This window comes from Ruditapes philippinarum, unplaced genomic scaffold (genome assembly GCF_026571515.1).
Source record: "Ruditapes philippinarum isolate M1 unplaced genomic scaffold, ASM2657151v2 ctg86_1_1_1_1, whole genome shotgun sequence".
NCBI classification, from domain to species: domain Eukaryota; kingdom Metazoa; phylum Mollusca; class Bivalvia; order Venerida; family Veneridae; genus Ruditapes; species Ruditapes philippinarum.
In genome coordinates this window covers 332,023-346,390 of record NW_026864957.1, presented here as the reverse complement: position 1 = coordinate 346,390, position 14,368 = coordinate 332,023, and the positions used below count along the sequence as shown (strand labels likewise).

Below are 14,368 nucleotides of genomic sequence, written 5' to 3'. Positions count from 1 at the left end.
AATAATATGGCAGAATATGCAAGAAAAAATATCTAACATATGTTTGCGGTTCGGACCGGAATATCCGTCCCTCGGGAACCCGCCCATGGGCGGTAACTCGGCAAGCCTCGTTTCCTCCCAATGGGCGGGTCCCCTCGGGACGGATATTCCGGTCCGAACCGCAACATATGACAGATATTATTAATGTTCCTGAATTATGAATAATTATAAAATTACAATGTACAACTCATGACATTTCCTGTGAATAAATTTCCCTTGTAATGAATGTATGAATAAACTGACTGAACTATGTAATGATGTTACAGCAGACCCTGTGAAATATATTTCCTTCAAAAAAGTTTTCTCTTCATGAAAACTCCTGTAAAATTTATATATCACGTGGTTTAAACGATGAAAGTTCAAAGGTTATATGTCATAATTAATAAATTCATTCAATAATCAAATCAAAATAAACAACAGAGAAATGTTTTAACAATTTATTCGAAAACAAGACTGATAAACATGACCTACATGTTACGATGTATATTTCTTAAAAAATAATTAAGGATGCAACCAGTACATGATGTGATAGCACATGTCATTATTTAATACTTTCATTGACATGTTATCACATACATCTGTATACATGTATGTATATCTTTCCGTACATTTCTTTAAAAAAATCATTAAGGATGCTACCAGTACATGATGTGAAAGCACATGTCATTATTTAATACTTTCATTGACATGTTATCACATACATCTGTATACATGTATGTATATCTTTCCGTACATTTCTTTAAAAAAATCATTAAGGATGCTACCAGTACATGATGTGATAACACATGTCATTATTTAATATTTTCATTACATATATGTATATCTTGATATTTAGAAAATCAATAAAAAAAGTTAACAAACTGTTTACCTAACAAATGATTTTAACAATCTTGTTTACATTTCATATACATGACCTAGCTGTAACAGATGTTGACACTTCTTACTCCCAGGATCTATAACTTCAAATTTTATTAGGGTAATAATTTAACAGATAAAGTTCTTGTGCCAATAAAAACAGACAAAGCCCTGCGTGGCAATTTATAACATGCTCTTGACGTAAAAAATGACAGCCCGGTGTCACACATCCCAGGTGTCTTCTTACATAAGGCTGTTTGACTTCAGTGTTTCAGAAAAAAAATCCCAACAACTCTTCTTGAAAATATGTGATAAGACAATTTTAAAGTTAATGCTTCTTTAAAATGGTAAGATTTACTATTCACATGCCAAAGCTTTATATTCACAGATAAGCCAAAATGCTTCCTTCTTTTAGTATTACACCAGCTGTGCAATACCTTTATTACCATCATAATATAAAACTGATATTTATGAAACACTAGTCTATACATGTATACCATCCTAATAAGATATTGCAAAACTGCTTAATATGAAATTTGATAACATCAAGAAAGAAATTTCATCAACATCTGGGGATAAAGACCTAAAATAGTTAATAGTTAAAACATAGATATATTTGATGTTTCAATACCAGTACATCTAAAAATACTGTAAATAATTTTACAATTGTTTTGATAAAGCACATAAATGATTTAAAACTTTATTAGATGCTCTATTTCTGAACCAGCATTTACATGCAATTTTTCAATTTTATGAGAAACTTTTTGAGTATTATTTGACTTTCACTTCTTGTTATAAAGACATATTTGCATGTACTGGCTAAAACAAGGTTCAGAGAAGGAAGGTGGGTTAATTGACATTTGTTAAAATACTGTAAAATGATAAAGTTTGGGGGAAAGGGTAAAGAAATAAAAGTTCTAAGCATGAAAAGAAACCTCATAATTTTCTGCCACACACCTTTTATCTTCACATTTTGTTTAAAAATATTGAACAACAAAACAAGTTATAAAATAGTGTAAATAAATCAAATACTGTAAATGCAGCAGTACTATTAGAACATAATCACAGATTGCTTGTATTTTCTTATTCATAATTTACACAAGTTTTAAAATTCGATTTTTCTCAGACATAAAGTTCCATCTTCGAATTTTCTCTGAGATATATAAAAAATATCTATGAATATACAACTATGAAGACACTTCTTGAGGTGGTGCCTCTGACCACGCCTTTGTTGCCTCAGGAACGTCTACCGTTGCTTGGGTGAGGAAGGTATTATCTGGCTTATCATCGTCTTTAGGCATGCTGTAAATATAAAAAATATTTTACAGTTAAATTATGGCTATGCTTATAAAAATCAGTGTACATATGTATCAAGTACAGGGCATTTGCAACCTATTTAGTTTTATTAACATATTTGTTCAATTGTGATAAAATCTTGCTTCTTATTTTTGTCTTCTTCTTGAAACAATTAAACCAGTAAATGTCTTATGAGGCAAATTATATTTGGTTCCTCAGACCATAAAATTTTTCACAGATCAATGATAAGGAAATCTGTCAGCATATTTCAGTCATACCTGAGTAAGCCTCAGTCGTTTGACTGACAAATGGGCATAATTTAAGGATACATGGTGGTGACACTAAAAGGGGAGTTACCAGTGCCAGAATCCCTGTGTTCAGCTATTCCTTTACCACTATGACAGAATAATTTGTCACCTTCAAGTGCAATAACTGATTAACAGCTAGTGCAATAACTGATTAACAGCTAGTGCAATAACTGATTAACAGCTATCAAATTTAGAAGGACTTACTACATTATTGCACTAAGGCAACAAGATGTACCTTTACTACCTCTAAATAATTTACCAATTCATGGAATAATTTACCAATTCATGGATAGGCATCGGATGTCAACCTCCACCAGCAGAGCAGTCGCTGCATAGCATAACGTTAACAGTGTTGATGCTACTTCAAACCAAACATTATTACTAAAAAGAAAAATTAACAAACCTCATATCATCTTTAGAGGCATCAGCATTAATATGTCTGTGTTTCCCCTGTTCTATAGCAGGTAGGACTGGAGCGGAAGTTACTGTCCTCTGCTCTTTACTGCTACCTCCATTCATTCTGGCAAACAGGTACCGTAGAACCCGTTCTTTTTGCTCCCACGTTAGATCACTGACCTCAACCTTGCCACTGGAGTATCTGTATATAAAAACATAATTGTGATGAATGAAAATGATATTTCAAATGATGACTTAAAATTTCTATCAAAAATGATCACAACTCCTTGCAGTGGTTTTCCTCACTCAAAAGGGATAAGAGGCCTTAACATCTTGATTTTGGGAAAAATAATTGTTAAACTTGGTTTTGGGAAAAATAATTGTTACATTTGCTAATTTGGGAAGTAAAATAGCATGTGTAAGTTCTAACTTTTGGGAAAAACTGCATGATTTTAAAGAAAAATTCAATTGGGAAGAGGCTTTTTATAGGCCTCTGTTATATAAGGCGGAAAATCACTGCCTTGAGGTTGATGAGCTCTCTTTATAAAATCATTAAAACTGTAGATAATTAATTGTAAGTTATAGAATTATTTCAATCAAAAGTTCATATTAAATCTAGACAAGACATAGTTACCATATATCTCTTACAGTCAAACCTGTCTGCTATGACCACAATAGTGAAAACATTCTTTGCTGTATAGTATGCATGGTATATTATCACAAGTGATCTTTATTTACAGGTAAATAATGTTAAAATAATGTTGATATTGAAAGTCAAATCAATGTGATCTAAATTCAGTTGTTGTCTATTACACTGTGAGGCCTGCTGGTTTTCCCTCATATTAAGCATAGAAAATATAAATTATTTGATATCTAACTCTATCATTTGATATCATATCAGAATTAAGTAAGATACATTGATATCTTCACTAACAAAGTTATAATACATGCATATAAAATCAGATCTTTTTATGATAAAAGGACAACACATCCAAGGTAACAATAACACAATAATCATTAGCAACACCATACAATAACATAATAAAAGTTATAAAATAAGTTTCTAAGTCATGCATAATAAAAACACCAAAGATGAAAAAATTCATTCAATACAACATAAAATATCCTCTTTAAATATGGATTGTTGGTTATTAACAACAGATTATGATTACAGACATACAGTATTTTTCATATTATAATAAGATAAGATGTGAATAAATTGTAGCAATGTGATTTCTGTCATTCATTAAACATAATTGTGACACAATGTTCAACATTTGTTTAACAACATTTTGAATTACCTGAGACCTAATACATGTAATATACATAAACTGTATATCACTCATTAAGAGCTAAACTGCAATAAATTGAATTTCAATTATTACTAAGTAATTTTTTTCCATTATTCATTTTATTCCATTATTCAAAATTCAACAATTAGATCTTGTAATTGCATACAGGATTTAATATACATGTATCAATAGCATATACATGTATTCCTTGCATAGTTTATTATATGAGAATGCCATAAAACACAATTGTAATCAATGGATTTAGCTCAATACAGGATTGGAGCAGTACCTCTAGACGCTTGCAGAAATCATGATCACAAAATAGACAAATATCGTTTTTTTCGCCGAATTTTACATTTTTCCTTGATTATCGTACTTGATTCGTTGTGAAAAGATGATTTCAATCCTTTTTTTAGTCACAGCCGTAATCAATATATATAAAGGGCAGTAACTCTCTGCTAAAAAGCAATTCAAATATTCTAGTTTATTTTCTAAACTCTGGTTTAACCCCTAAAAAGGGGTCAGAATAATTACATGACCAAACAGAAGGGAAGACTAATACAGAGACACTACATGCATATAAAAAGTTTCATGATGATCCAGTTGGGATAAGAAGTTCATGAGGGTTTTTATATATGAGGAGAAACAAACATTATCCTAAGACCAGTTGATAATCTCAACCACTGAGTCAAAAATAAAAGTTTACAACACTTTACAAGAATACAAACTAAAACTTACATGATATTTAAATCCATTTAAATTTGTGAATAGAGAATAAAAATGAAAACATAATCATGGTTGGGTTTGTTTTTCCTTAAACTATCATATTTTGTCTGAAATGTAACAATGAACTATCCAAAATAAAATAAAAAGTATCGAACAAAAAAGAATTTTTAACAGGTTAACTTAAAATCTATATAACTTTTGTAGCTTTCAGCCATTATACAGACAAACTGACAGACAGACTTGTATAACAGACAGAATTTGTATGACAGACATACTTTGTGTGACGCAAATCTGTATGACAGATAGATTTGTATGATTATTAGACAAATTTTGTATGACACAAAATTTGTATGACAAACAGAATTTGTATATGAAAGACAGACTTTGTATTACAGGCAGAACTTGCATGACAGACAGAACTTGTATGTTACAGACAGAATTTGTATATGACAGACAGAATTTGTATATGAAAGACAGAATTTGTATAATACAGACATAATTTGTATGACAGACAGGTTTGTATGACAAAAAGGGAATTAAAGACTGACAGATAGTCAATCTGCATAGATCCTCACAAACCTTGAAAATGAAAGAAACTTTTGATCAAGGAATAGAATAACAACATAACAGTAATAAATAAATGTCATTTAAAGACTCATGCTTAACACGTAATGCTACAGGATAGACATAGCAAGTTGAAAATAGATGTCTGTGAAAAGTCTGGTTCTTCCAGGTTAAAGAATGATTGAGCATGTATGAACAAAATTAATAAAAAAATTGTTGAATAATCATAGATGGTCAGATAAGGTTATGAATTATCAAGAGCTGAATTGCTAAAATAATGTAATAAAAAGCAGCACACCTCCAGATTAAAATTAATCTCTAAGAAAACTGAAAAAGTGACAAGTAAAAATTTAATTTTAAATGACATTAACATTATAAGCATATAAGTCACTTTTGATCAAAATATGCAGAATTTTCTCTTACTGCAATGAGTAACAGAGTAACATTTTAATGACTAAAAAACAGTTAACTAAAAAACAATAAAACATTCAAAGTTTGACATGAAATATATAGATAAATATATATATATATATACATTTCTTAAACAATAAAAATTAAATTAACCTTAAATCATGTTTGATATTTTTTTTCAAGATTATATTTTTCTCATCTGGTGGTGTGCCACTTTAAATTTAAAAACAAAAAAAACAGAAATATACGTACAGTCTTTCTGCAGCTTCAAGGTCTTTGAACACACTGTTAGTACTGGTGTCTGTCTTGTTGAATGTTCTGATCTTTGGAAAGTCTCCCTTACCAGTGTGTGCTGCCAGCATCTTCTCCTGATACGCTCTTTGTGCATCACGTCTATACTGTTCTCTGATTGGATATAATAAATTTGAATTGTATCAGGTGCTTATTTATAAGAAAACAATTTTTTTAAGTCTTGTTGTGCCGAATTTAAAAATAGAATTGTCCTGCTTGAATTTAAAACAGTCCATTGTAAAATGTGAGTTTTGACATCAAAATGCTGAACTTTAGGCAGAATTTGGTCAGACTCAGTACAGAAGTGAAGGCTACCATTGCTTCACAAAACTGTCATACATATTTTTTATACTATAATTTAAAGATGTTCCACTGAGGTCAAAAAGCCTAAAATCATAAAATTGGAAATTCTTTCATAAATCAAGTGAAGCACTTTAAATTGAAAAATCTACAAAGAATAATGAAGAAATATACACAGAATGAAATTGGATATCAGCTTTTTTGTCCGATTCTATAAGCTCGATCTAAGTGAAAAGCTATGCAACGCTTTTCATTTTTGTGTCAATTTGGACAATAAAATGATAATATGACAATAGGATCTGAAAAATTGCTAACCCAGACCTCCATCAAACTGTAAACAAATCTCGGGAAATTATTTCCAGTCCCATCATGTCAAAAAATCTCTGTGGAGTCACTTTAACTACAAATCCACTACCCCTTATCTCTAAATTACAATAACGAACACTTACTGGTTATTTGCTATTTCTGATTTAACAGTGTCTAAGGCTTCTAAGAAGAATCTTTCCAACTCTGTTCTTTGGTCTAGAATGTTTTTAGCAAGTCTCTTCACTTTGTTCATTTCCTTTGTTTTTAGTTCAATAATTCTCTGTAATTTGGCAAGTTCTATTTTAGAAGCTTCAGTCTCAATTCTAAACCTTTCCAGTAATGCTTTTTTCTCTGTATTAAACTCCCTTGCCATGTGACTTAGAGAATGTTCCAGTGTTGTTATTTTCTCAGAATTCTGAAAAAGAATAATAGAGGTTTATTCAGAAAAAAACAACATAATTATCATGATAACCTAGTTATCCAGTTTTTTTTTATTATTCAATAATCAACCTGTTCTTCTTTGGATACAGATTCTTAAAACCCCCTTAATCCTAACGTGTATTGTCAAAATATAAGCACTTTCTTCAAGGTTCAAAGGTCTAATATGTAAATCTGTTCAAAGTTTGTGAGCTCTTCATTTCATTCAGTAATTTCATTTATTCAGTAACAAAGACATTTAAACACTGCAGAGATGTTAACTCATCTACATGTATAATATAGTTTTAAAGATTTTTATTCAAGCTTAATTATGAACAGTGAGGTCAAGCTTAATTATGAACAGTGAGGTCTTACTACATAAAAAATAATTTTCACATCCATTCCAAGACTAACAAGTTCTGGTGTCATATACGATAGCCCCACTCTAAAACCAGGGCTTTTTTTCACAGTTTGGGGAAGCAGCCCTGCCCTTAATTTTGGGGAAAAATTACACGGTATATTTGCAAAAGGGGAAGAAAAACTTGATGTAAATTCAATTTTTGGGGAAAACTGCATGATTTTAAAGAAATTTTCTTTGGGGAAGCAGCCCTATACCGGCCCCTGTTATAGAAGGTAAAAAGGCCCTGAAAACTCATCTTCCCTGTGCTGAGAGGCAGGAACTTGAACCACTAGGCCACTGCTAGCAAAAATTACGAATACAAATATCTTCAAACAATTTTTTTTCGTGTGTGTGTGTTTGTGGGGGGGGGGGGTTGTCGCACCAACAATTCCTTACATAAAAAAATCCAAAGTCAAGCCTATAGCAGTTGTGTGTGTGTGTGTGGGGGTGTGTGTGTGTGTGGGGGGAGGGAGTGGTTTCGTCAGTCAATATCTTTATATATGAATTAACAAAATACACAAAGGTCCAAAATAAAGAAAGAGAACAAAAACAATAATAATTTACATATAAAATGTACATCATTTGTCGGCCATAAATGATAACAAACATTTTTGTATTAATTCAAATCATATGAACTCACATCTTTAAGCTGCTGTTTCTGATTTTTGGATTGAGAAACTTTTTCTTGAACCATCATTTCGTTGATTTCCTTGTCCCCTTTCAGCAGTTCATTTTCTTCTTCTAGTTTTTCTTTCTGTTTACGTAACACTTCTCCTTCCTTCATGTGATAACTCAATGCTTCAGACAGTCTTACATTTTCTTTGTAAACAGACTTTGTTGTTTCATCTAGGTTCCTAAAATATATCAAATACTGATTTATTATCAAAAAATTAGTAAATCAAGTGAAGGGTAATGTGTTAAACAAATTGGAAAATATGCTAACTTAATTCATTTTGGAAACAATAATTTAGTTTGTTTGTTTTTCTACATATTGGCAACTTATGAAGTTTATATGCCATGATTCAAATGGTTACAACATGTTATTTAACAGGAACGATGTGGTGGATGAAGACCGCAGATGTGCCCTTCTGCGCATTATTTCAGACATGAATAGACCTGAGTAGAACCAATGATGTGCCATAAGCTAACTGGATAGCTTCCTCATATGAAAGAATCCAAAGTCCCTGTTGGGCTTCGAACCCAAAGCAGTGAGGGGCAAGTGGTTATAAGTCAACACTCTTAATCACTTAGCCACATACGCCACATCTTCTCTTCAAACAGGGCATCATTTCTATACAGTAATATGTTTTACAAGAACTTGAAGAATATCTCAATAAGTTAATACTATTTTAGTAGGACTGTATTATACAGAAATTGGGAACTTGTCTTGATAAATGTACATAGATTATATATTTTAAGAGATACACAATAGACAATACATTATCAAACTTGATGCTTTTGCCTGACATACTTGTTTACTTGATATAAACATGACATAAAATTATGATAATGGCTCAAGATTAAATCATCTGAGTAGTTCATATATCAAATACAAAATGTAAATAAATATATTACGCAATAGCTTCAGTATGAGCTCTTTCTGCCAGTTCTGCTATCTTCTGATTGGCCTCTTGTTGTAATCTCATCTGTAATTTAAAGCTTTATTTGAATAACTTCATACAATTCAATCAAATAACACTTTATTTTCTTTCTTTATTTGATTGTTGATCACATTATTATTTTGATTCATATGTCATATAATATAACCCTTGATAGTAAAATAAAAGTTATTCTTTTCTACAATTCAACTTTATAAAAAAACAACACATTATTCTATTATAATCGATTTATATGTGAATCCTGCATAACTGGTGTTTTTAGCAATGTTTTAACTCAACATTTAAGGGACTCCACTAAAGTTGTTTTTTTGACATGACAAGACTGGAATTATATTTTCGAGATTTATGTACTATTCAATGTAGGTCTAAGTCAATAACTAGTTTGCAAAATTTCAGATCATTCGCTCACTTTGTTTTTCCAGAATAACTGATAAACAATTCTCATTTACCTTCTCTTCAAAAAACTTCTGTTCCATTCTTGATAGGGTTGATTTGTGCTCTCTGTTAGCATTGTACATTGATTCTTTGATCTGTAAAAATGTCACAAAGATAGTTGTTAAGTTACATAACATTTAGGTTCATCCTTTACACTAGATTATAAAAGTAAAGTAACTTTATAATTGGTTATTCTCAGTGCTTGCTAGTAAAATAAGAGCCTGGATAAAAGGGTCCATAACTCTGTCAAAATCAATGTTAGAGTTATGGGCCTTGGAGAGTGACCTCCTACTATGCTCTCCAATATGTGTGTGAAGTTTCAATTACAACCCAGTGTTAGCGATTTTCCCTTACTTTACCGAGTACCTGGGACTCAGTGCTAATAGATCTGTTACGTCCCAATTCAAATGGGACGAGTCCTCAATTACAAAAATGCCGATGTTTGCATAACTTCATAATACAATCAAATTTGTGACTGTTGATGTTCGCTAATACCATTGATTGGCCCAAAATGAGGCCGAGCACTTGCTCCTAGTCTACGTTTGGGATATAAATCTGCATTGCTAATGAGAAGGGAACAAATCAAATTAAGGTGAAAGTCAAGTTCTTATATATATAATAATACAATTTATTAAAAGTGAATAGAAAATTGTTTTCAATTAAAGCAAAAAAAAACTTAAGAGAGAATTAACAATTATCGGCGAAAAAGTGTTTCGTCCCAGGGACTTAACGGCCCTTTTTTTCTTTCCTCCCTGGCAATTTTAGCGAGTAAATTGATATGTTTACTCAGTAAACGTGAACACTGCAACCCATTCCCTTGCGTGGTTTTGAAGATACCAATTAGCATGCAAAAAACTTAAATAACCAAAGCGTGATGGCAACACCTGGGTGAGTACAATTCATCAAATTGTCAAGCTACAAAAACCTCTGCTTTTATACAAACATGGAAAAGCATGCTTTTGAAAGGTAACAACAACAAAAAGCAAATTTGCCATCTGTTTGTAGTATTATAACTTTCCATATAGTTTTCATTAACATTTTCTTCCTTTTTTCAATCTTTAAGTTATTTTATACAAACATGGAAAAGCATGCTTTTGAAAGGTAACAACAACAAAAAGCAAATTTGCCATCTGTTTGTAGTATTATAAACTTTCCATATAGTTTTCATTAACATTTTCTTCCTTTTTTCAATCTTTAAGTTATGATTTTTTTAATATCAATGCTTTTTTCATTCATTTATGTGTCTTTCTCAACACACTGCAGAGTTACCCAAACTCTTAACCTCTTACAATGCACAGAATTATGGTATTAAAAAGAAATATCAGAATTTCTTAGTTAATATTTATTGATATGGAAATGAAAGATGTCATAAATAAAACCGATTGTGTGTTGTTTATACCTCATCAAGATCTTTCTGCATTTGTCCCCTCTTTCTTCTGAATTCTTTCACCAACTTCAGCTCGCTCTGCATCATTTCAACATCTTTAGTTTTATCTGACAACTTCTCCTCCAATTCATTTATCTGTTTACTAAAGTCTTCTACAATAAGCTCCTTTTCTTTCCTATTTTCCTTTTTCTGGTCCCTGATCTGCTGCTGCAGTCTCTCCAACTAAAATATCAAATCCAATTTTTAAATTTTTTAAATATATGCTACCTTTTTTAATTGTACCAACTCACTATTCTGTTAGTTTTTTAACAAGCATAATGGTAGCGGTCAGTTGTAAGGAATATTTTCATTCATATTTTGTCACCTATTATTACCTGTCATCTAAAAGTAATTACGTTTCCTTAAATTGAAGCTTATGCCAAAATAGACATAGGGGCTTTGAATTTAACTGCTTCTGCTTGGTCCAAAAAAGGATGATTTAATAACCTTACTTATGATTAATAAACAAAAATTAAAAAGTAACATTAAAAGCTAGGCATCACTTTTTTTAACACAAGCATAAAGCTACATTTGTACATGTCTTCAATTTAAGAACACTTTAAATTGACAATTGCAAATTTATATTGCAGCTGTAAAAACAGATTTAAACCAATTAAATCAATGAAAATAAACCTTGTTCTGCTAATATGACTGATTACATGGTGGATGAGATAAATGACCTTAATACATTAGGAACAATAACATACATGGTTGTCTTTAACAGCATCTTCTTTTTTAAGGAATGTGATGACATCAATTGTATCACGCTCTGTCTGTAACATCTGATTCTGAAGAGCATCATTCTCCAGCATAAGCTGTTTGGCATTGTCTCTAATAAAAATTTTAAAAAACACATGTAAGTGTATGAGAACATTTTTTTTTCATTTCAGATGTTCACCTTTCGTCCACAGGAGATTTTACACGATTACAATTTACATGGAAAAAGATTCATGGCAATTTAAAAGCAAAGATTATCATATCATGCCTATAAAAAATATGTCCAAGACAATGAATCTATATAATTAACTGAATACTATTTAAACATGATGATCCATTTATAACATATGATGAGGGACAAAACATTAATGCAGAAAAAAATTAAACAAATTTACAGAGCTTCATGTAGAATTTGAAAAAGTGTTATCAAAATTCAGACAACAATGTTTTAAAAACTGTGAAACAACTGAAGACAATGATAAACAGCCATATAATCCTATAAACTCATGCAAACAGTATACAAGAACGTTTTGGGTTTTTCAGAGTATTACATTTACTCAACTTCAGTTGTTCAGCTGAGCAAAATATAAAACCACAAGCAGAACATTTTCTTTTTTGATAATATTATCTTGACAAATTTAGGAATTATTTTTATGTTTTTACAAACCTGTACTCTTGTTTTGATTTTTCTGCAATATCCAGTCTGACTTCCCATACTTTGGAGTTGGCAGCTGCTATTTTAACAATTGATTCATTCTTTTTCCCAGACTTCCCTCCTTTCTTTCCCTTCCTAGAAAGCAGGAATACAATAAGACTTATAGTTATCAGTATTAACATGATTTCTAACACTTTTCATATTATTCCCATATAAAACAGATAGGGCTGATCAAGTCAAGTGTATTATTATACAATATATGCATGGGATAATAAAAGCATATCCTAGAGTCAACACAGTCATTGTGTATATGGAATAGAATCTAGTTTAGCGAACCCCAGTGGCCATGTGTTATTGTTACACAATGATTGTATTCTCTTTCCAAGTGCTATTCCGAACTTTGTATTATTGGCATATTCTGTAACTTTTCTTATATGTCTGCAGTGAATTTCATAATCAATATCTTGTGTGAAGAAGCTCAATTTTGTTGTTGTTTTTTTCTGCTAAGGGCAAGACATTTTTGGCCAAAATATTTCGCCATGGCCATCCCAACCAAACAGTCGATGATAGTCTTGGAATAAGGTCAAAATGTCTTGGAATAAAGTTAAAGATTTTTAACTTTAATGTATGTATGACTGCACTTGATAAAATACTGTGAGTATGTTGGTAATTAGAAATGCACCAATAATACAGAGTTAGAGTATACTAGTATTGTTTATCTTCTGGGTCTGCTAAACTGAATGTTTTCTGTGTACATGTATCAAAAAGTGTCAACAAAAGTTCAAAATAAAACAGTAACATTGGATATTTTTAAACATTAAAGTAAATTTATTGTTTCTGCCAACATTCTTCAACATAGAACACTTAGATTATAAGAAAATATAATGTAACAAACTACATGTATAGCACTGTGAAATGCTTTTTGCAATGAGTCATGGCCACAGTTGATATAGATCTAGTCTAATGGAAAAGGAGTCTGTTAAAAGGTAATAAAAAAGGAAAGAATCACAGAGAATATTGATATCCTACAAGTTGAGCTTGTTGGTTTTACTTAATGGTTTTACTTTAAATATGCTGACATGATAAAAAGAAATTTGTTAAGAATAAGATCAGAGACTAGCGCCAAAATGATTTGATACAAAATATCAGTGAGCAAATGTAGTATAAATTTCATACCCTTTCTTCCCCTTTTTACCCTTCCCCTTCTTGCCCTTTTTAGGCATTTTTGTTATTATTGTGTGTGCTGGTGTCAGAAATTTTAATCATATACGGCGGCCATCTTTGTTTACTTTGTCATGACAACTTAAGTTCGTACTCAATATTCTCGACCTCAGAAGTGCCAATTTAGAACTTATATTTCAATTTTATCATATTTTGACATTTTATTATTATTTTTCAATTTAAACTTTATTTTGTATCTTGACTTCAACGGTCGTTATTTTATGGAAAGTGGAAATCAATAGTTTATCCACAAATTATGGTTTATATGTCGATCAATTTAAAAAAGTTTGTAGATACATTTACATTTGTAACACATTTAAATATTCGATGCAAAAAGCATCGCTGATGATATTAAAGTACTATTTTAAAAAGCTACTGTTGAATTTTAACCATTTAAACTAACTATAGACATGCTTTTGAAATGTCGATCTACATGCAGGCCTATAGATATCCTATACGAGTACATGTATACATACATATGTACGTTCATTGAAAATATTTAATAACGACTTTTATTTCAATGCTATGAAATGTTGAAACAGCCTACAAATTAAATATTTGCTGCTTTCTATTCCAGCTTTGGCATTTAAGATTGTCAGTATCTCGATCAATCCGTTCATTAACATATAACACCATGAATATTTTATAGAATGTACAGGAGCAACTGATAAATGGCTGTTGTTTAGATGAGATA

General features: G+C 31.0%; 1 protein-coding gene across 1 annotated transcript; it reads right to left on the bottom strand.

Moving 5' to 3' along the window:
• Positions 1 to 991: 991 nt before the first annotated feature.
• LOC132727401 (basal body-orientation factor 1-like) lies at positions 992 to 13,751 on the bottom strand. Its single transcript, XM_060712870.1, has 11 exons — positions 13,630 to 13,751; positions 12,466 to 12,588; positions 11,789 to 11,912; positions 11,055 to 11,264; positions 9,670 to 9,750; positions 9,177 to 9,247; positions 8,242 to 8,455; positions 6,928 to 7,199; positions 6,140 to 6,292; positions 2,902 to 3,096; positions 992 to 2,196 (listed from the first exon to the last, which is right to left on the bottom strand). The coding sequence occupies exons 1-11, from the start codon at positions 13,674 to 13,676 to the stop codon at positions 2,082 to 2,084; spliced, it is 1,605 nt and encodes a 534-aa protein (XP_060568853.1). The 5' UTR covers positions 13,677 to 13,751; the 3' UTR covers positions 992 to 2,081.
• Positions 13,752 to 14,368: the final 617 nt, after the last annotated feature.

Bases quoted from the DNA above. Each gene is read 5' to 3' on its own strand.
- LOC132727401 (XM_060712870.1), bottom strand. From the start codon at position 13,676: ATGCCTAAAAAGGGCAAGAAGGGGAAGGGTAAAAAGGGGAAGAAAGG. The intron at 9,248-9,669 runs GTAAATGAGAAT...TTTAAATTACAG, and splicing joins AGAAGTTTTTTGAAGAGAAG to ATGAGATTACAACAAGAGGC. The intron at 7,200-8,241 runs GTGAGTTCATAT...ATTCTTTTTCAG, and splicing joins AGAAACAGCAGCTTAAAGAT to AATTCTGAGAAAATAACAAC.